At 34.3% G+C, this 23,855-nt stretch overlaps 2 protein-coding genes across 2 annotated transcripts; both read right to left on the reverse strand.

Annotated features, from left to right (window-relative positions):
- Positions 1 to 2,608: 2,608 nt before the first annotated feature.
- On the reverse strand, positions 2,609 to 6,871 carry LOC109170063 (probable LRR receptor-like serine/threonine-protein kinase At1g34110). Its single transcript, XM_019319007.1, has 2 exons — positions 3,451 to 6,871; positions 2,609 to 3,346 (listed from the first exon to the last, which is right to left on the reverse strand). The coding sequence occupies exons 1-2, from the start codon at positions 6,398 to 6,400 to the stop codon at positions 2,958 to 2,960; spliced, it is 3,339 nt and encodes a 1,112-aa protein (XP_019174552.1). The 5' UTR covers positions 6,401 to 6,871; the 3' UTR covers positions 2,609 to 2,957.
- A 7,101-nt stretch (positions 6,872 to 13,972) lies between these two features.
- LOC109170066 lies at positions 13,973 to 17,828 on the reverse strand. The gene is made up of 8 exons (XM_019319014.1): positions 16,853 to 17,828; positions 15,867 to 15,941; positions 15,693 to 15,764; positions 15,413 to 15,493; positions 15,208 to 15,305; positions 14,813 to 14,938; positions 14,666 to 14,714; positions 13,973 to 14,574 (listed from the first exon to the last, which is right to left on the reverse strand). Exons 1-8 carry the CDS (start codon positions 17,687 to 17,689, stop codon positions 14,392 to 14,394), a joined length of 1,521 nt encoding a protein of 506 aa, XP_019174559.1. The 5' UTR covers positions 17,690 to 17,828; the 3' UTR covers positions 13,973 to 14,391.
- Positions 17,829 to 23,855: the final 6,027 nt, after the last annotated feature.

The raw sequence follows: 23,855 nt of genomic DNA on the forward strand, positions 1-23,855 counted from the left end.
AAAAAAGATTAGTGGTCAACATAAATATAATTCATCACAAATATATATATATATATATATATATATATATATATATATATATATATATATATATATATATATATATATATATATAGAGGGATGCACTCAGGTGCGAATAAGTGCCCATGAAGAAATATGCGAACAAATTAGCGCGCGACACGTGTCCAGATCTAATAGATTAAAAAAATGTGGTGGTATTTTTGTAAATAATTGAACATCGAAGTGCAAGTAAAATGTATTATATGTGCAACTACTTATAACTATAGGTGCACCTACTTTCACCTACAAGTGCATGTAATTTTGTCTTGTTAACATGCATTCACTTCCCGCACTCATTCATTCACCTGGGTGCACCTACTTATAACTATATACGCAACTACTTATAACTATAGGTGCACCTACTTTCACCTATAAGTGCATATAATTTTGTCTTGTGAACATTCACTTCCCACAACCATTCATTCACTTGGGTGCACCTACTTATAACTATAGGTGCAACTACTTATAACTATAGGTGCACTTCGTATTGATGCTCAGTGTAAATTTTACTTGCACCTATAATACATTTTACTTGCACTTCGATGTTCAATTATTTACAAAAATACCACCGCATTTTTTTTAATCTATTATATCTGGACACGTGTCGCGCGCTGATTGGTTCGCATATTTCTTCCGGGGAGCTTCATTCGCACCTGAGTGCAATTATATATATATATATATATATATATATATATATATATATATATATATATATATAACATAAAATTCATTTAAAATTGACATCCAAATTACTTGACCATGAACCTAAATTATCAAAATGTGAAAATTGAAAACTAAGGTGTGAATGAAATATAAATACTGAAAAAAAAAAAATTCAACAAATATATATGTGTGTTTGTGTAATAGAATCTTAGGAGGATTTGACCATGACCTTGTCTGTCTGAATGGAGATGGAAAAGGTGCATATATTATATGTATGTGTGTGTTTGTTTTGCTTTATCCATTGGGGCATGTTGGAATGGGCAATAGCCTAAGAGGGCATGGGATACTGGTATGGCATCATACTTGTTTGTGTGTCCTGTTGCAGTTACGTTGCACCATATTTGGTCCTACCTATATCTCTCTATCTTCACCACTCATGTCTTCATGCATCCCAATTCCGACCATATTAAAGATAAATGTCAATTTATCTCTTACACTAGGAATGACCACGGTTCAGTTCAGATTTCAATTCCATATTTAAAAATTTATAATCTCAACTTTGTAAAAAAGATTTGATTCCAGTCCCTTGATCAGAGGATTTTGGTTTGAATCCTTTTTTTTTTTTAAAAAAACTTTTCAATTTACATTTATGAAATTATCCAAGTGCAACTATCCAAAAAAAATTCAATATTCTAAAACAACTCTAAGATCAAACATTAGAATTTTAAGTTTTTGGATTGCATTTAATTTAAAGTTAAATTTTTTTTTTTTTTGATTTGAAACTGGAACCGACAATTTTGATTCCTATATTTTAACATTTAGTAGTGAAACCCTATTGGTTTCAGTTCCAATTCTATAATATTCAGTTTGGTTAAACCAAAACGTAATCATCTCTAATTATAGATGAGTGGAAAAAGATTATATCAAATTACGTAAAAAGGTGGTTACACCATCCACTCTAATAATGCTTACTGTCAAAATGGATAACACACACATCAACCAAGAATCATCATTCAAAGCTTTTAAAAGAAAAAAGAAAAGATAATTGTTTGTATGTGTTTTTCTTCCATCCCCAGTATCACCTGAATGCACCTATGGCTAGGTCTGCAGAGCTTTTAAGTCAATGCATGCATTGCACCTATACGTACAGGCCATAAGGCCCATAACCAATGTCTTTTGGTTTCCATGCAGCATGTGATTTGGTGGGGGACCTCCATCGTCACACTTTTTTTTTTTTTTTTTAATTTACATAAAAGCTCGCAATTGGCATCTGAATATGTTTTCTGGATGAAACTGGTATTGTAATTTTAGTAGACAAAGAATCAGGTAAATTAAACCAACTTAAATTGCACATAACTGATCGGCTCAAAGCTAAAAACCCATTAAGCCTTATTGTTACTGAGGTCAAACTTGGAACCTCACCCGTCAAACCAACGTAACTCGGTTTGGGTTTCACCATGTCACACTACTCTTGTTTTTGGTTGAGGAATTCATGTGTCGACAACCTTGGAAAAGTTCTAATAATGGATCCGACATGGCTAAATGATGCATAAGAAACTCCAAAGTTGAAATACAGTGGTCTACTCACTAATATAATGCTCCATTTTTTGTGTTCCTTTGTCATGCATTGCAACTCCTAGACACCTAACATGCCTCCAAATCTTGTTATGTGATTTTGTCTTTGGAGGGACATATCACATATGTTGTCATCAACTACTTCTTTTTCATAATGGATTACCACACTTTTGCTTAAGCAAGAGAATTCTCGTTGGAATCTTATGAAAAAAGAAAATAACATTTAAAAAGGTCTAATAAATAGCAACTCAACTTAACCAGTTTGGTTGGGGTGAGTGGGCATGGTTGTGAGTTCGAACCCTCTCTCGTATGGAAAAACTAATCAAATATTACATGTTTCACGTGAGACGGTCTCACACAAGACTTTCTCATAGGTTTGTCCACGAAAGCTAATGATTTTGATTTAAGTCTGGAAAATAGCAATACAGAGATGGGTAGAAGAAAGCAGCAAAAAGAAAGCAATATGTCAATGTTCCTAAACTCTAAACTTCTAAAACTGTACAGAGAACCCAAAGAGTCATTATCCAATGCTAAGAGTTGAGCTTTTTCTCCCCTTTTCCTACTTGCATTTATCTCAGGACAGCAAAGAAAATGAATCTATCTCACTAAAATCACCTAAAAAGGGGAAGGGAAATTCAAGAAACTCCCAAATTAAAGAATCAGCTCTGAGTACTTGAGGGCTGCTGCTTTATTAGAGGCTGAGAGGTTTTCCCAATTTCCTCTGGTGGACTCTTCACTTCCATCAGAAGTGCCACCACTTCCTTCATCGTCGGCCTCTCACCCGGGGACGAGTTCACACAGAACATCGCTATTCCAAGTGTTTGCAGCATTTCCTGCACCATTTGGTCCGGCAACCCTTGAAGCTTTGAGTCGAGAATCGTGACAGCCGGTTCAAAGCTTCCCATTTTCTTCTTCACCCACTCCACAATGTGTAGTCCATCCCCGGCTTGTGGCTCAACTGCACTTCGCCCGCTTAGTATTTCCAGCAAAACCACTCCATAGCTATACACGTCGCTCTTCTCTGTTATGTTCACTGTATATCCATATTCTGCAAAACCAATAACCAATTTACTATCAAAAACTTATCATGAAAATGTAAGTAATTAGGTATGCTAAAAGGTGAAGTTAAGGATTAGGAGAACTTGAACTTGCCTGGAGCAATGTATCCATATGAACCTGCCACTTTGGAAATTGCGTGGTGATAATTTGGAGAACTCATTAGCTTTGCAAGCCCGAAATCTGCTAGATAAGCTTCATACCGAGAATCTAGTAGTATGTTATTACACTTGACGTCTCTATGAAGAATGGCGGGGACGCAATCATGGTGGAGATAGGCGAGGCCTTGAGCTGATCCAACTGCAACTTTATACCTCGTTTCCCAATCCAAGTTCCGGTTGCTTTGTAAGAGCTGCTGTAGATTTCCATTCGAAATGTAGTTGTAGAGAAGAAGCTTGATGCTCTTATTGGAACAATATCCCAGGAGTTTCACTATGTTCCGATGCCTAATGTGCCCGAGGATTTGGATTTCTGCTGCAAAGGAGTCAACGGGTTCTTCGTCTCTCTTTGTTTTCCACAGCTTCTTAACTGCAATCAACTCCCCGTTTGGCATTTCTGCTCTGTAAACCACGCCCGAGAAGCCTTTTCCTATGATGTTTTCGTCTTTCAAGCAATCCAAGATGTTGTCAATACTAAAATTGAGCTTTTGAAAGGGGATAAAAGTCCAAGGATAAGAAAAATCATCTTCCCCATCCGAACTGCCCGACAAACCAGACGACTTCTCGAATATGTACCTATGGTTCCTAGTAACAAGAATCCATGTTGCTGCAACTGCCAAGGCTACAGAAGTGAGAACCACTATGACCAAAACAACGGTTTGGGCTGACTTCAAACCGCTCCTTCCATTTAGACGCGAAGAACAGGAAAAGCCATCAATAGATTCACAAAGTTTAGGATTCTCGAGGAAAGAACTCGGAGTTAGAGTTCTGAAGAATGGTGTCACAGGAATTGGCCCCGAGAAATTATTGTAAGACACGTTTAAAGAAGTGAGGCTGGTAAGGAGGCTGAGAATTGTGATCCTCCCGCTAAGTGTATTATGTGAAACATCAAGTGATTGCAACTGTGTCAAACCCGAGAATGTTTCAGGGATTTCTCCCATGAAATGATTTGAGCTCAAGTCCAAACTAATAGTTAGGCTCGTAACGTAACCAATCTCGGGTGGAATAGGGCCAGAAAAGCTATTGAAGCTCAAATCTAACAGAGTTAATTTCTGCAAGTTTCTAATAGACTTTGGTACTGAACCAGTGAAAAGGTTATTGTTAAGGATAAGCTTGTTCAAGTAACTGAGATTACCAAAACTCCATGGAAGCTCGCCAGTGAAGCTGTTCCTGCTGAGATCAAGCTGCTCTAAGTTCACAAGCGCCCCCAGCTGTGATGGAATGGCACCGGTTAGGTAATTGTTATGCACATCCAAAAGCTCGAGAACGGTGATATTGGAAATTTCAGCAGGCAAGCCACCCGAGAAATGGTTCATGTACAGATCAAGAAACACAAGATTCTGCAATTGCCCGAGTTCCTTGGGAATTTGACCAGAGAGCTGGTTTTCGCCGAGCCTTAATCTCACAAGAGACTGGCATCTCGAAACACTCCGAGGCAATCTCCCGGTTAGTGAATTCCCCAAAAGCAATAACTTGCTCAGCTTATTTAGGCTGAAAATCTCTTCTGGGATTGATCCAGTAAGCTTGTTCCTCGAAAGGTCAAGCGCGTAGAGCTCACTACAGTTTCCAAAAGAAGCTGGAATGGTTCCAGAAACCGAATTCCCCCATAAGAAAAAACTCTGCAAATACTTCAACTTCCCAACATGCCAAGGGATTGGACCAGATAACTGATTCTTATCAAGCTGGAGAGTAGTTAAGCTAGAACAATTACTCAGCTGCCATGGAATAGCCCCCGTCAATGCATTATCAGACAAGTGAAGCTGCTCGAGAACCACCAGCTTTCCCAAATCGCCCGGGATTTGACCGGATAAATCATTAGCAGACACATCAAGAACCACAAGGGAGGAACAGTTTGAAAGCTGAGCCGGGATAGGTCCGGTGAGTGAATTTCCCCATAAAAGCAAGCTAGTGAGCTTTTGCAGCTTCCCCAACTGAGGGGGTATTGAGCCAGAGAGCTTGTTCATGTGCAAATACATGTTTGTTAGCTCGCTACACATCCCGAGTTCCGGAGGGATTGAACCAAACACATCACTATCATAGAGTGATAAGGTCTGAAGGCTCTTCAAATTCCCAAATGTGGCTGGAATGAGGCCTGAAAGTCCAGTGGCTGCAGCCCCAAACATTGTGAGATTGGTAAGCATGCCTAGTTGTGGAGGTATCTCCCCTGTCAAATAAGGATTACCCCCAATTCTGAACTGCTGGAGGGATACCAAAGAGCCTAACTGTGAAGGGATTGTCCCATTGAGAAGATTATCTTGGAAACAAAGGATTTGTAGTGATGAAAGATTGGCTAGCTGATAAGGGATTTGCCCAGTCAACCTGTTTGAGTTCAAGAAAAGGAACTGAAGTGAGGTGAGCTTTCCAAGCTCTGAAGGAATAGTCCCCATGAGTGAGTTGGAAGAGAGGTCTAAAAGCCTAAGATGAGTCAAATCACCAAAAGATGGAGGGATTGAGCCAGAGATGTTAGTGGAGGAGAGATTGAGAAGCTGCAGGGATGAAAGGGAAGAGAGGTGTGAAGGCAAAGATGAGAGATTGAGGAAAGTGTTGGGGATAGAGAGTGAAATAACTCTTTCTTGTGGGGAACAAGTAATGCCCTTCCAAGAACATGGAGTTGGGGTTGAAGGGTTCCAGGAAGAGAGAACAGATGATGATGATTTGGAGTATGGGTCAGCTGATTTTAGCAGAGAAAGCAGAGCTTCTCCATCAGGGGAAAGACCTTCCACTGCCCTAAAACAATAACCCAAACTGACAAACAAGAAAAACAAGAAAAAATGTGAAAAGGAAGTGTTGAAATGATGGGCTGTTGAGTTCTCCATTTTTAGGTCTGGAAATCTGGAGAAATGGTGGCGGAGATGGCTGTGAAAAGAGTGTAATCTAGGAGACAACATGCATGTGGAAGGAGAAGATGGAATGCTTCAAATTTACACTATCTCTGGTTTGAATAAAAGACCCATGCATGTGAACAAAAAAAAAAAAGCTCTCTTTAATGCTATCTTAGCTAACAAAAACTGATATACGCATTCTAAATGAAGTGAGTGGTGGTTGGATGGATAGCTTTGCTTTCTCACCGGAAAAGAGGCCTTCTCCTCCCAGCTCCGCCGCCTAATGCAACGGTGCAAGTGGTGGTGCTGTGAACTTCAACCAAACTTCCGTCTGCAGAGGTTACCTAGTGTTCTGTTTTAGGTAGATAGGCCATATATTTTGAACATTTTCTTGGTTTCCCGAGGGTGGTGTGCGGTGGCTGAGGTGGTGGTGGTGGTGGTGGCGGAGAGGATTGGGTTGAGTTGAGTTGTGAGCTCTCTCTTCTCTCTTCTCTCTTCTCTCTTCTCTCTTCTCTTTCTCTTACTTTTAGTGAAACGATTCTTGAGAACCCAAAAACCAAATGCAGCATTTAAATACCAATTTCATATTTTATAAGTTTCAACACAGTGATTAGGGCGCCACATCGCTTGTGTATGAAATACTACTACTAGACTACTAGTACTAGTCTTCTTTTTTTTTTTTTTTTTTTTTTTTACATTAACAATCTTTATTATATTGTGTTGATTGTACAATATTTTTAGTTTAAAAAAGTTTCTTGAGAACCAAAATTGGCCCTTCTGTGGAGAATTTCAGACGGCACTTAGCTACCAATAACTTTTGCATTGCCTGCAGGGATATTCTGTCTTGCATATTTTTGTTTTTACAATTACAATTACAGTATTTGTTTATCGTTTTAAGAGAGATAGTACACTTACACGTATGATCCTTACCCAAATATATAAATTTTATAAGAAGTTTACAGCACTTGTAGATATTTACCCTTTGAAATTAAAAGTATATTTAAATGAAGAGTAAAAATTGTAGTTAAATAATCCAAGGTCTATACTAGGTAATTATATTTTTATGTAAATCTACTCACATCATTTAGAAAAAGTAAATCGTAATAAAAATACTATTGGGGTGTTTGGTAAATAGTTGTTAGCTGATTGAGTTAGTGGATTTAACTAGTTGATAGCATTAACTGATTGTAGAAAGATGTTTCGTAAATTACTTGTTAGCTGATTATATATAAAATGACTTTCTCAAAAAGCTAATCGAAAAAACTACTTTGAGCAGCTTTTTGAATTTTAGTGTTTTGGTGTAATAAGCTGTTTTTTTTTAAAAAAAATTAATTAATCAAACACTCATATTGATTATTTAACCAAATCAAACAAGTCAAAATTGGCTGATAAGGTAACTATGTTATCGAATAATATCTATGTGTGACAAGCTCAATTGAGAAAATATTGACACGAATCATACTCATGACATTCTGATACAAGAATGTCCTCCACCGACTTTCCCCGTTTTGGACAAATGTTAATATATTTTTCAATTCAAAGAAAGACACGGTAAAATTGTCAAGCTTCCCTAGCTAGTTGCCATTATTTCAATATCTATAGTTAATCTCCTCACTAATTACAACAATGAAGAAAGGCTCCATTTTGATTAGTACTGAAATTCTGTTAACGCATGTTATTCAATTTACAAGGTTTCCAAAATTAAGTTTGCGTTATTTTTATAAGTATGTTATATTTTATGGGGAGAATAATTTTATAACAAAAAAAAAAAAAATTGTGTTTACTAAAATATACGACTACTTTAGTCTATGTTTTGTCTTTTCCCCCTATTTTGTGTTGTATATATTTATGAATAATTATTATTTAATTGGGGGCTGTTCTGGCAAAGAGTGTATGGGGGAAAAGGAGAGGGGTTGAGGGTGAGTATATTATAGTAGTAGGAGTTAACTAGTTTGGGGGATTGTGAAAGGTAATGTGTGAGAGAGGCTTGGATTAAGCATATAATATAATGATTAAATTAATATTTGTATTAGATTATATTTTGTTATATTTAACATATATTTGTATGTTATAGTTGTTAATATTCATGTATTGATATATTTATCACATTACTAATGGACCAAATAAAATTACGTAATCCTCATGATATTGGTTTAATGATGAGAAATCTTTCAGTAATATAGTGAGGGTTCAATTTTTAGGGAGAATTCATAAAGTCTAGAATATAGTTCGACAAACGGACAAAATTGAAAAATCTTAGTTATCAAAAGAATAACTAAGATAAAATTTAATTGGGACATCTATTTTAGTATGCTTCTACTTTATTTTAGTTAAGCGTGAGTGATCGTGCACTCTCATCCTTTAAGAGAGGTTGGGAGTACAAATCCTTCTTGTATGGAAAAATCAATCTAGCTAGCACTTTGCTCCTTAATTGGGTCAGCCCGATACGAATAAGAATTAATATAAATATGGTACAGACTTAAAGTTGTCTCATACAGTTAGGATCTGCTCAGAACACCTCATGTCCTGACAAAAAAATGGCTAAAAGAAATGTGATTGAGATATATAATACTTGATGAATTTCATGAAATTAGGGTTTAAGAGAGGACGTGATCGTAGATTAGTAGGTAAATTTTAATTATTTGGACATCTATTTTAGTATGTTTCTACTTTAACGTGGTAAATAAATAAGTAAATTAAAGTTGAAAGCATAAAAAACAATTATTTTTTACTGCCAAGTACGGAGTAGCAGAGTTAAAGGTAAAAATAAGTAGCGGTAACAGTAATAGATAAAAATATATATATATAGGGGGTAAATTAATATGAATACCGAGGAAGAAGTAGTGGATGCGTTTTGGGAGCAGGGCTGAAGAAAGAAAATTTACAGTCACATGAAGATTTGGAATATATTAGGGCACAAGTAACGATTAGGGTTTTTTTTTTCTTTAAAAAAATTTTCCTGTTAAATACCGCGTAAATTATTATATGATAGTAGGGGTGTTAGCGAACAAAATTTTCGATAAACTACTCGCGTTCATGTTTGGAAGACGTTCGTTTATGTTCGTTTATTAAGGTAAACGAACATTAACAAACATAATTTAGAGCTCGGTTTATAAATGAACAGAGTCTGAACAGTTGTAAGCTCGTTTGTTAAGAGACCGTGAACAAGTTTGTTTGTGTTCATTTAATAATGTTCGAGAACAAGCTCGTTTAGTGTTCGTTTAATAATGTTCGCGAACAAGCTTGTTTAATATTTGTTTGTTTTCTCTTTGTAATTGTGTTACTTGTTTGATTATTTTTCGTGGACATATATTATTTCTTGTTCACGAACGAATTGTGATCATGAATATATATGTTCATATGTTCGATTATTAAGCATTCACGAACGTGAACGAACATGTTCGTGAACGTATTCGTTAATATTAACGAACACGTTCGTAAATGTGTTCGCGAACGTTAACAAACACTAATGAACGCTTAACAAACGAACATGAACAGAATTTTCAAAAACCTTAACAAACGAACACGAACACTCCAAAAACCTTAACAAACGAACACGAACAATCCCCGTTCGTTTATGTTTGGTTTGTTAACAGCCCTATCTGATAGTATATACAAGATAACACTGCATTTATACAGCAGAGATAAACTGCACTAGAAAAATAATGTACAAAAAATTCAATCAAGAGAGTGTTGGCATGCAATAGTTAAAATTATTATTTGTAATACTAGAATCATATTTTATATACTCAGTTATCCAATTTGGGTGTAAATTTATAATATTTTAGTTGGAGGGAGTGCCAAGTGATACATAACAGTTTTGGTGATTTATTAGCTAGCCTCTTTATATGAAGAACATTTTATTAATAAGCAATATATAGATAAAGATGATGCCTAATGCATGAGAATCCGTATTTGCAACAAGACAAATATTTATCGAATGCCTCAATTTATATGATATGTTTAACAAAATTGAGTGAATACACTAATGTTATGCCGTACATTTTTTTTCCCCAATTAAAAGAGTAAAAATTAAAGTTATTAGAGAGCTTTTGATGGTAGGATTGGAATTGTTTAGTTAGATATATATACAGGGAATTTAATATTTGCATGAACTAGACTACGATGCACCATAATCGCTCTATTCACCTATATATCTAGGGTTATAAAGTAATCCTACTAAATTATAAAGTGTTTGGAATTAACTAAATATGATGAGTCCTACTTCCTACCGTTAGAGTCTACTCAGGACACTTTGTGATCTGAAAAAAAAAAAAAACCTAAATATTATATGGAAAACAAGCATAATGCATTAATGTTACTTCTCCATTTTGCTAGCTTAATTAACTTGTTAAGATATGTTTTTTTTTTTGTTTGGTGAGTTAAGATATGTTAGATATAGAGTGGAAATGTGTTGTTGAATGGGGTGGAGCATAACTTTCGTATTAGAAGGTCACGCATTTGATTTTTGTCAAAATACATACTCTATTGGTTTAGCTCGTTCCATATGTACGTCTTCTTAGTGTGATTTACATATTTTGTGTGGTTTGCAGATTATTGTGCATGTAAATGGGGTTCACCCATTTTATACCCTCAAGTAGTGGTGGTAAAAATAATTTTTATAGAGTTAATACCCAAAATCGTCCTCGACTATAGTGGCTTTTCTCAATTTCGTCCTAAACGACTTTGGTGACCTAATATTGTCCCAGACTTTTGTGTTTCGCTCAATTTAGTCCCAGATTTCTGTATTTTTGCTCAATTTAGTCCCTCATTTGTTATTCTGTCCATTTGGTGTTAAATAAATAGACAATTCAGTAATTTTAATATTGGCATCTCTTTACTCATAGACATGTGAACTGCGAAATCTTTTTTTTTTTTTACGAATTACTCCCAGAATTACTCCTAAAACTGCGAATATAAAATTTGATTTGCAGGTCCGGGAGTAATTCTGGGTGTAATTCGTACAAGAAAGAGTAATTTCGCACTTCACAAGTTGAAAGTAAAGATACATCAATATTGACATTACTGAATTGTCCCTTAATTTAACACCAATTTGACGGAATAACAAATGGAGGACTAAATTGAGCGAAACACAAAAGTCTGGGACGATATTAGGTCACCAAAGTCGTTTAGGACGAAATTGAGAAAAATCACTATAGTCGAGGACGATTTTGGGTATTAACTCAATTTTTATATAATCTAATATGTCATCCAGTAAAAATAATTTTTATATAATCTAATATGTCATCTAATTTCAGTTAAGTTGTTTAAGGATACAAATTAAACATGAAATCACAAGATTTACGAGTTCAAATCTTAACTTAGTGTTTTTGGTTTAAATCAATCGTATGGTTGCGGGTTCTCTCAAAATATATTACTCAAATAAAAATAAAACTTTGAATCCATCTTTTTCTTTCATAATATATACGGCGGAGTACTATACATAATTAGAAAAATGACACTATATATCAATACATTCTGAAGCATTTATTATAGAAAAATACTTTACACAGAAGCAACAACTTGAGTCCATCTCACTCAATATATCAAAACAATCTTTAGATCAGTCAACACACTTAAAACAAATATATATAGTGTGATATTTCTTGGTATCATTGAAAATAACATGTAGATTTTTAAAAACATGAAAGAATATGCAGTCGATTTGTCTTATAATTGCTTTGCATTTCTTAAGGTTAACGTAATCATTAACTTATGCCATTTAAATATAATTATATTTTTTAAAAAAATACAGATTATAGAGTGCAGAAACTCAGAAAGCCAGAAACTTTCATAATTTAATTGTTGTTTGGTAAAATGGCTTATTGTATTAGTTTATTGGGGTAAAAGTTAAAATCAAAAAAGATAGGAAGAGTAGAATTTTTAGTTAATTGATGCCTAATTAGCCTTAATTATGAAATGACCATTTTACCCTTGACATTTCTAACATTTATCACTTTTGTTGTTGTTGTCCATATGCCTTGCTATTTTTTCTTTCTGTTCCCATAACAACAATAATAATGTTGTCCTTTTTTTATGTAATAGTACTCAAATCACCTAATCATCCTTATAGATCATTTTACATCTAATAAGTTAAAAGTAAACAACTAATTTATTAAATACTTTTTTATTACCAGCTAATATAATTAACTGGCCAAATCAATTAACCCAATAAGTTATAAGCTATTAACTAATTGAATCAACTATCAACAACCATTTGAAAAATAAGTTTTTTCTTTGTTTGTCATTAGTTGTATAAAAGAAAATAAATAATAATAATAATAATAATAGAGTAGACATATGTAGTGGGTACCCAATTTCCAGCAGCAAAAAATGAAATGAAGACATGAAGTATGTGTTTAGCAGTTTGTAAGGAGCAAGTGGTGTCCCTTTTGCACTGACTTTAAGCCACACTTGTCTGCTTAATAGATACTATTATTTAATTCTGTGTTTGGTTTCATGGAGCCCCAAACCTAGTTAGGACACACAACTAGGTTAGGGTTGGACACAACTGTTTTGTTACACTTTGGTTCTATCTCCATCATTTTAATTTTAATTTCAATTTATATTGTATTAACACAAAAAAAAATGAAAAATGAAACAGAAAAGGGTTTGCAGAGGACAAAATAGTGCAAGAGAAATATGCACCAAATAGATCACATAGCCTTTCCTTTTACACATAGGCTGTTGCTTCATCTCTCAAAACTATGTTTTTCTTTCCTTTATTTATTATATTATATTGGATTTGCCTTCCTTTATAATAATAACATTATTATTATTATTATTATTATTATTATTATTATTATTATTATTATTATTATTATTATTATTATTATTATTTGGAATATAGGTGAAAAGTTAGATTTAAATTTAAAACATCTTATACATTATTTCGATTTGACAATTTTTTTCTTTCTCCAATTTTCTATCATTCATTCTCTGTTTTTTTTTTTTTTTTTTTTTTTCAAATTGAAAAATGTATGAATAAACATATTTTGTATTTCTGATTAATAAATACACATATTTCTCTCGTTAATAAACGCATCATTAAAGTCACATGGCAATGTAACTAAGATTGTGTTTATTTTAATTCTCATTTTTTTTTCTAATTTCTCTTCTCCATTCTTTATTTTACAAATATACAAGTAAACATTTTCTATATTTTTCTCTCTAAAAATGAAAATTTATCTAGTTAGTAAACACACTACCTTTTTCCCATAAAAAATTACTAAAATCTTGGTGGAGCTTGCTTTGAAATTCAGCTACTAGCCTACTAGTATTAAGGTAAAAAAAGAAAGAGTAGATACCATACAAGAGGCATCTTTTATGGGGTTCTGCATTGAGCCTTTAAACTTTGATGACTTATGCAACTGAATGCAAATTATATTTTGGTTAACTGCAACAAGTACATTATCTATTAACTACAAACACATAATACGTTAGGTACATAATCTGAACAAGGTTCACAATGCACATGATGGACCTTGATTCGTGATAGGCAGTCATTTTCACAATTTTCTTATCTGCATTTCATCATAACATTGCGTAAAATGGAAGTGGTATCTTCATCTGCACTTATTAAAACCTCATTAATTGTAGATTCTACTTTCCTCCAGGCTACAAGGAAGCATATGCGTGTAAACCAAAAGATGGGAAAATAGTTTACTAAAATTCCTCTGGGGGATTGTTCAAGATTCCAGATCTAATATCAATTATCTTCGTAGCAACAAAAGTTGATATCCTCTCTCTACTCAAGAATTGTACATACAAATGGCTTTTAAGGTTCGTGGAGTATAAACACAAAGATACAGGTTAATTAATTAATCACAAAATAGAAGAAAGGAAGAGGATATCTAACACAAATGCTGCTCCCAGATGACCATTGTTGATGTTGCTCCTCTGTTTCCCCGATGGATGGAGGTCCGGAATGATGATTTCTTGGACCGTCAAAGGTCTAAGCGAAAATCGCCACTCATAATGCTGTGTGTGGAGCGTTAGAGTTTGTTCCTCCTTTTTCTAACCGAGGCTCGTTGTGACCTTCTTTCTTAGCTCTAGAATCACGGGGTTGATTCCTCGTTATCCTTTTGAAATTTGAACCATTTCCAATTTGCGTACATACTTTCTCCATCTTCGAAAGGAAGACTGTTGGTTGGAAGGGGTTCTCTTTTACGGGTCACTGAAGAAGCTGGGATGCCCTGCCTGTATCTCTTTGCCATCCATTCTGCTTCCGAAAATACTTTCTGTAGAATCGGAACATCAATATATTTGTTCAAGTGATAATGCGCTATGGACTATAGGAATAAGTACTTAGAACGTAGTACTTGGGCGTACCTCTTTGTTCGATAAAAATAACCCCGGCTCACTTTCAAGATCTGCGATACTGCATTTGATAAAATTCATCAAAGAAATCGAGCTTTAACCTATGAATCGCCAAGAATCCAGAAGAGTATAAATCCTGGATGTATTTATTTCGCCTACCTCAGAGATATTTTGTCGGGAAACATTGACTTCACGACCAAAACTTTAACCTTCTCATTCACGGCTAACAAGTCACCAACTGAAGTAATCCGGCCTTTAGTGATGTTCGAAATGTGCAGTATCCCACTTAGAAACCATAAAAACGTCAAAGACCGTAGAATTAGCATTTCAAAGGCTATAAAGGAAAGACAAGACTCACCTTTTAGGTATTTGAAGGAAATTCTCAAATTTTCCTATTTCCCAAGCCGTTTACATTTTTCAACCAATTAGACAATCATGTTACTCCAATCAAGTAATCGTAGTTAGATGTATATTCATATATTTACAAACCTAATCACCTTGCTTCATATTTTAGTTACTCTCACTAGAATGAGCTAAATTGTTAGGGAACTCACCTACGATTAGTTTCACCTATCCTTATCTGTGCGCCATGTGGAAAAATTTTCCAGACAGTTCCTTCCAAAAGTTTCCCCTCTTGAAGATTTAACATGTTCTGCATCGATCGCCAAGCCAGAGGTAGTTAAGATGAGGCAAACAAATGATTGAGAATTTACGAGAAAATAGGAAAAACAATTGTGAGAAGACAAATTAGAAACCAACCCAAGCTTCCTTCTCAGTCAGTATTAAGTCATTAGTTTCTTCGTTTATTCTGGCAATCAGTACATGTATCCGACGCCCCACCTGCAGCAATAATCACGCCATGACTAGGAGAACAAACTCGAGGGAAGTGAAACCTAAGCATAATTGCACGATAGAATTTATCGTATCCAAACAACTATTGAACAAGAACTGCTAATGAGTCCAAATGACCTATTCAAAACCACATGTAACCAACAATGTTCATAACAATACAAACATGATGAACCCAACCCAAACTTACATTCTCCTTTAGCTCTCTGAAACTGTTTACTCTGTTCAATAACTCAGCCTTTGGAAGAAAAGCACGCAATCCCTGCAAAAAAATATTCGACATATTAATCTAGTTAAAGAGTAATCTTGGAGTGGATAGTTCAAAGGTTTCTTGACTTTCTTCAGTGTATTGGAGGAAAATCACCTCTATTCTTGTTAAGAGACCACCAGTATTCCACTCGGTTATCTTGACCTCAATAGGTTCATTAAGGTGTTTGATCTGCAACAAGTATTTGAAATAAAAACCGGTTAACACTAGTGCAAAACACACTAATGGACAGTTAACACACTAATGCCCTTGGCCCTGTTTGGTAAAAAGTTGGCCTATTGGCCAATTTTGGCCTATTTGACCACTATTAATTGTTTGATTTAGTTAAAATATCAATATAAATGTTTGGTTAATTAGTTTTTTGCAACTCCAAAAGGCTAAAATTCAAAAAGCTACTCCAAGCAACTTTTTCAATTAGCTTTTTGAGAAAAGAAATTATATCAAACAGCTATCAGCTAACAGCTAATTTACCAAACACTTTTCTACAATCAGCCAATGTTATCAACTATTTATACCCTCTAATTAACACAATCAGCTAACAGCCATTTTACCAAACAGGGCCAAGACTTAAACATGCTAAAAATATGCTCATTATTGTATATCCAAAGGATCAAGGGCTAGAAAGTGTATGAACAGTGATAAAGAAACATATTCCCTGAATAACAATGTTAATGCAAACTAGACTTTTAGTCACTACAATAACAACAGAAATAATCAATAGCTTAACCACACTCAAGTAAAACAGACTACGAATTATCTACCTTATGCCAATTATCATGACTTATGAAAGCAACAAGATCAAAATGAAATGGAAAGTGACTTGTTATACAATGCTAAGTGATAACTGATACAAATTTGATTAAACAGATCATTTCTCTCATTTTCAAATCTGAAATGTTCTAGCCATATTATGCAATGAAAGAAGAATTGAAGCATGTGCTCCATCTCAACCAAAAGTCTAAGCTGATAGTTGGATTGCACATTAATGATTATATGCTCAACAAGAAGCACTACATTATGATACCAAATCAAAGAAGATTTTAGTGTTGTCTATAAAAAAGGAAATGAAGTGAGAAAAGAACCTGCCTCACTCGATGCCAGGCCATTCGTCTAAAGAGCCTTCTTGAAGAGAGCAATGGGCGACCACTGAGAGTTCTTCCAAGAACCTCAGCAAACAAGACAGTCCCAGGATCCACCACAGGCTTGCCTAGCATTGGCTCCCCACCTAGGGCCTCATCATTTTTCACAATTCCCACCTTCCCTCCCACCATCACCTTCTCAGCATCCTTCTCCAAGTCACACAACAAATCCCCCATCTCCTTACCATGTAATGGCAACACATCCTTAGTCAGCATCACGCCCAATAGGTCAGCACCAATATTCACATCAAGCTTCCTGTCATTGCCGGAGACCACCACACCCACCACAAAATCACCTGGTTTAGGCTCAAAATACTCAACAGTAACTTCCTTTCTTTCCTGAACAGCTTCACCCTTACTGCCCAGTTCAGAAACGTGATTTTCATCCTGCGAGAAGAGCCGATGAAAAGGCTCCAAGAGTTCATCTTTACTAGGCTTTTTAGATTCCTCTTGGGTTTCTGCATCAGGCTGGTCGTCTATTGGCTTAGGAGACGGCTTATTTAGCAATTCAAGCTCCTCGCTTTTAAGCTTTCCAGGCAACTCAGCGCTCCCGAATTCCTCATATGTCTCCTGTTTAGAGCAAAGTGGGGCTTGTACCCGTCTCCAAATTGAAGAAAAAGCAAGGTTCTTGGAAGACCCAGAGTGGGGGTTTGGGGTTTTAGCCTTGTGGGAGGCTAGAATAACCGGAAATTGAGCGGCGGTGCTGTATAGAACTGAATTAAAGAGTGGGAAAGTTGGGTTGAAAATGGAGCAGTTACAGGGATGAAGAAGGAAGGGCATGTTTGCTTTAACCTGCGCACCGCCTCATGTGCAATTGATCTCAAACCAGAACTGCTTCTTCGCTTTGCCGCTTCTTTTATCCTTTCTCTGGTTTTGCCTCGTGGAGCCGTAGGCGCAGGCGCTGATATTTCTTTTATCCGTGTATCACAGTAGCAGTAATGGGGGCTACTTCGCCATTGAAGTATTGGGCTCCTTCCGATAACAATATGTTTTAGGCATAAGCCCAGGAGTATAGTCCACTCATTGTCTCATACATATCATTTTGCATAAGCCCAAGAATATAGCCTTGGGAGAGGTTAACGCTAATATCATCCATGAATGCCATAGATGATAGATGGATGATGAAGTCTTAGCAGATTTGTGTGGTCCATACTTTTAGAGAACAAAATCGGGTGGCTGATTTGTTAACAAATAACGCTTTGAGATGAGATCGAGGTTTCGTTGTTACCCATTAATCGACGATTGAGGTTATTAGGATCCTTGATGAGGACTTGCTTGGGATATTTCAAGGATGAGATGTCTCTCGCATGTGTTAGCTAGGGTGCCCCCTCTCATTGAAGGCTTTAAGACGAGATCGGGGTCTCGTTGTTATTCATCAATCGACGGCTAAGGTTGCCAGGATCCTTGATGAGGACTTGCTTGGGATCCTCCAAGGGTGAGATATCCCTCGCATATGTTAGCTAGGGTGCCCCCTCCCACTGAATAAGAAAAAATGTAATTAAAACTTAACTAATGACGTAATTTTATTTCGCGATATACAAATATCAATGTAATATATATAGAGAGTGTGATTCAAATGAGAACAATATAAAAATATGGACTTATTCAAACCTTCCATTTATGTTGATCTTGTGGACCATTTTTTTATTAATCTTTTTTTTTTTTAGTACTACTAACTCGGTTACAATGTATTATATGTTCATAACTAGTTTCTCAACACACTGAAACACAAAAAGTCAATACTGCCCCATTAGAGATCGAACACATAATCTCCCATTTTAAATAATCTTTTTTAAAATTGAAAAAACTACTAGTGAATTAATTACAAATTTAATGAATTATGGAGTATAATTTTGCATTCAATTAGTTATGATAAGGTCACATTTATTGATTTGTCAAGATAAATAATTATGATAAGTCCTCACTTTTTATATGGTGAGGTATACACTTAGTTACATGTGTCTACAATTGATAGTGACTTTACCATGTTTATTAAAAATTTCTTAGTATGATATTAGGAAATCATTATTTACAATCTCATGATATGGATATATTTTCTCCCCTTTAATTATTACGGAGTATTTTACTCCCAACTTTTACATAAACTTGGTTGGAAATCATTAAAATGATATTTATGATTAAACCATTGAAATGAAATAAATTCATAAATAACACTCGATCAAGTAAATATTAATAATTGAATTAAATATTCATCGCCAAAGACTTTGTGGTCGAACGACAGAGATTTAATACTTCAAATGAGAGGTCTCAGATTTGAATTCGGGTACGAGCATCATGTTCCATTTTATCTGCATGTCTTACTAACTACCATCTCCACATTTTCCTATGGTCAATAGTCTATTAAAACCAAGTTTGAAAGCAATAGGTGGTCCGGGTATTTTCCTAGGGTCAATAGTCTATTAAAACCAAATTTGAAAGCAATAGGTGGTCCGGGTGAGAAATTATAGGATGTCATTTCCATTAAAAATCATCCCTCCAATTGTTAAACTGCATTGATGTTACATTATTGCGTCGTGTGTCACATCTTCATACGTCATAATTAATTAATTATAATAACAACAGTAATATAAGTATATAATTGTAGAACAAACATATAAACGCCACGTCCGTGCATATTAATGTTACAAATTAATCATTTTACATAAACATTATTGTGTTGACTAATGATACCCAGCATAATGTAGTACAAGTTATACAGCTTATACTTTTTTTGTTTTGTTTTGGATGCTACTTACTATATTACATTGTAGTATCTGTTCAAACATACTTTTATTAACAACGTCTCCACTGAAGCTTGATCTCATAACCTCCCACAAGGGAAATGTCACTACATGTCATCTGAGCACCTTGACAGCTATACAACTTATACTTAATTATCTTCCCCCTAAAAGTCGAATCCCCAAGTCCAAAGATTCACCACATCCCGACCCTATAGAGGGTTGGAGATGATGTAAATTACGATGACTCAATGACTTAATATATAGGGTCACATGCCGGTACGCACAAGAGATGTGCCCACTCTGGACATAATCCCCACATTGTCGCCTCCGAGGTTCGAACCTTGGTCTCTGATCTTCTCCCAAATGCTGCCTACTTAATTATCTTATTAGGGCAGCACCAAGTCACTGCAGTAGTTTTTATTAGGTTTTTTCAAACCTTTTTTTTTCCTGATGATATGAAAGAGAGAAGTAAAAGAAATTAGTGTTTTGAGTTTTTTTATAATTTTAATAGGTGTTGTTGAAAAAAGAAAAAGTTAAGTTGGTGTGCATGCACTTGCGGGGTACACTGAGGGTGGTCAGTCGTCTTTAATTTGGTTCTTTTTCTTAATTTTGTTTGTTGTTTGACAAAAAAAAAAAAAAAAAAAAATCACTTATCAACTAATAAAGTTGTTCTTAGGTAATTGTTACATTGGGAGATTTCAACTAAAGTTGGCCTTGTCATGATAGTCATGCACCATACCGCATGTGAAAAATATAGTTAATGACACATAAAATGTAGGAGACTGATGTACAAATATTCAAGAATTCAAAAGTGAAAAAAAAAAAAAAAACACACACACACACAAACAAAAACTTTGTATATATACAAACGCCCCAATGCTATAATAAAATTTGACTTTGTACAGCCCTTATAATCTTCTGTATCAATTTATTTTTCATAACATATTGTATGTTAATGTTTATATTGGATCACCCTAATAAAATCAATAATTATCATTATTGTAACACATTATAAATTATAGTACATAATGAAAAAAAAAATACCAGCAAGTACTAGCTGGATGCCTGTATGGGTGTATGTGATTAATTCACTAATCGTTGACTATATCACATGCTAGCATGCTACGTTTCATGTAAAATGATAATAAAAATAACATAAAAAAATAATTTTGTGATACAAACCACAAAACACTTGTCACACAATGGCAACAAATGGTGTTGTCAATTTAAACAACTATACATGTTAGACTATTATATTCATAGTCTTTGGTTTTGGAAAGTGATTGCGAATATTATGTAATCATATTAATTTAGAAATTATCCCTTGAAATGGCAAACTTAATATCTTTCAAATATTAATAAAATATTAAATAATGTGTGGTGAATATTAAAAAATATTTTTAAAGAAAAATGTAAAATTACTCTTAATTTAAAATTATGTTTTAACATATCCTTTTAAGAATAACACCAACAAATGAGGATATGAAGCTCCAATGCCTAGGGGTCGTTTGGTTCACGGAATGTCATATTATCTTAGGGAATGATAGATTGCTGGGAATATTAGATTGCTGGGAATGTTAGATTCCTGTGTTTGGTTAAAATTGGGATATGTAATATAATCATGTTTGGTTTAGGGTTATCTTTTATACACACTATAATATCCTTAAGATAACCAAGGTTATCTTACATTACCTAAGATTTTGAAGGGAATCACATTCCCTTCAAAATCCTATGTGGAGGAATGTAACATTCCTTGGGAATGTTAGATTCCCTAAGATAATATGAACCAAATACTGGAATGTGAGCTTTGGAATGTCACATTCTTTTGGTTATGTTATATAACCTGAACCAAACGCCCCCTTAGTATATATGTCTCCGTGATTATTAAAACAATGAATATATAATTTATTACTCCGTAATTACAATTACAAAATGTCAACAATTCATGAATTACATCGATTACAATATATTAATGGATTGAGATATGTTGTATGGATGTGATGTGGCCTATGTCACCTTATTAATATTCGGTAGGTGACTTGCACATTGAAAATGATATGATTTAAACTAATCCGTAGTGAAATGTTAATTACCTTAATTTAATTAGCTAATGATCATGACCGTAATGATTACTATAACTTATTTGTGGTGAACAAAATTCCGCTAGCTTAATAGCTTATGGCTTATTATATATTCTAAAATTTAATTATAATAAACTTATTAAGAGAATTTAATTTCTACGCAGTGCCCGGAGAAGGCTACAAAAAGAAATAAATGGTTTTGAATTGGGTGTCGGCATATATGTCAAAATGTCAAACTCACAATAGTATGTCAATATATATACTCGTTCAAATGCAGACAATGCTTCTTGTGCGTCCGGTGCAGATTCATCATTAGGTATGTAAAAATACACCACAATTAAATGCACAAATGTATGCATCACACACCAAAAAATGCACCACACCTAATGGTACATTTTTAAACACTTTGTGGTGCATTTATGCATAACTAATGGTGAGTGACCGCACAATCGTACGGGAACCTGACCCTATAAACCTATATATATACACATACTATTGTCCGATCAACTCAACTAGAGATGGTCCCTAATCCAAAATATGTTGATAGTTGTGAACAATATTGTAAATGCATTTGAAGAATATGTGATCATAACTTCCCTATCAGTTTTCAAAAAAAAAAAAAAAAAAAAAAAACAAACAAACAACTAAACAAACTTCCCTATCAAGCCTTCAAGGCATGCAGTAGCGGTATCCATCAAATGTTTTTGTATTCATATGTTAATATATGCAATTTCTTTACTTGAAAATTTGCATTTTTCATATGGTTACACATGAATTACAGTAACATAATCACATTCAATGTATCAAGAGGACAAGAACTTTCTCCCGTATACATTATTTTTGTTTATTTGTGTTTTACTCTCTGATAGTTTTACCTAAGCCCTTCAGTATATATGAGATAAGAAAGAACATAGTAGTATTTAGTAGAGAATATATATAATTATCGGGAATATATATTCCCTGTATTTTATTTATTTTTGTAATTATTGAGCATATAACCATTAATGTGCAATCCAACTATCAACTTAGACTTTTAGTTGAGATGGAGCACATGCTTCAATTTGATATCAGAGTCATGCTTCACACGTGAGGGGGCGTGTTGAGCATATAACCATCGCTTCAATTGTAATGCATAACATCCGTCATTTATATTAATAAATTAAACACTGCTGAAAATTATGAAATTTCTGACCACCTGAAAGTGATCTTGAATCAAGTTGAAAGCAAAAAGTGGTCGGAAATAGCAATAAAGATTTTTCCGGATATCAAAAGTGGTCGGAACAAAACTTTCAATTTGATTTAATATCACTTTCAGGTAGTCAGAAATCCATAATTTCCAGTAGTGAAAGGACGACTAAATAAAAACAAATATTGAATAGTAAAAACATTTTCATTCATTAAAAACACAATTTAACTTTTTTTCAAGTCAGGACTCAGAAGGTAAACAATGCGAAGAAAAATTAAAGGCTATTTAACATGATTTATAAAAGAATTATGACATCGTGCAACATACATTTTAAATTGATAAACTTGTATTTACTTCTATAACAAAATGCATAATACAATTGTATATATAATGCTTAATCCCCAACTGTTCACTATTTATTTGATTTACGAGAACGCTCGCATTTTTTGCGCTATTTGAATGTGCGCTCTGGATGAAATTGAAAAATTTATTCCAATCTAAGTTACTCGATCATAGTTGACGGACTCAAATTAAGGAAATTAATAGACAATTCATACAAAAACAAATTTAAAACTTTTTAATTACAAGTCAATTTTCTTATCAATTTAGTTGAGATTGACGCAATTGTTCACTATTTATTAATAGGAATGAGGTCAAATAGACAACTCAAATGCACTCCAAAGTGTAATTAGGCTATCGATCTAAAAAATAATGTAATCGGGTTCCTGAACAACACAAAATCATGCAATCATGCATTGTTTCTGAGTTTGCGTGACGATTTAATTATACTTTTATGTGCAGTTGAGTGACATATTTGACCTTAATTTGCGTGACGATTTAATTATACTTTTATGTGCAGTTGAGTGACATATTTGACCTTAATATAAAATTCAAAGAGTCGGAATAAGTAGCCATCAATTATTTTCAAGCATCACATG

Source organism: Ipomoea nil, unplaced genomic scaffold, assembly GCF_001879475.1.
Source record: "Ipomoea nil cultivar Tokyo-kokei standard unplaced genomic scaffold, Asagao_1.1 scaffold3321, whole genome shotgun sequence".
NCBI lineage: Eukaryota > Viridiplantae > Streptophyta > Magnoliopsida > Solanales > Convolvulaceae > Ipomoea > Ipomoea nil.

Bases quoted from the DNA above. Each gene is read 5' to 3' on its own strand.
- LOC109170063 (XM_019319007.1), bottom strand. From the start codon at position 6,400: ATGTTGTCTCCTAGATTACACTCTTTTCACAGCCATCTCCGCCACCAT. The intron at 3,347-3,450 runs GCAAGTTCAAGT...TTGGTTTTGCAG, and splicing joins ATATGGATACATTGCTCCAG to AATATGGATATACAGTGAAC.
- LOC109170066 (XM_019319014.1), bottom strand. From the start codon at position 17,689: ATGCCCTTCCTTCTTCATCCCTGTAACTGCTCCATTTTCAACCCAACT. The intron at 14,939-15,207 runs GTGAGTTCCCTA...ATGGTTTCTAAG, and splicing joins ATAGGTGAAACTAATCGTAG to TGGGATACTGCACATTTCGA. The intron at 14,715-14,812 runs GTAGGCGAAATA...TATCAAATGCAG, and splicing joins CCCGACAAAATATCTCTGAG to TATCGCAGATCTTGAAAGTG.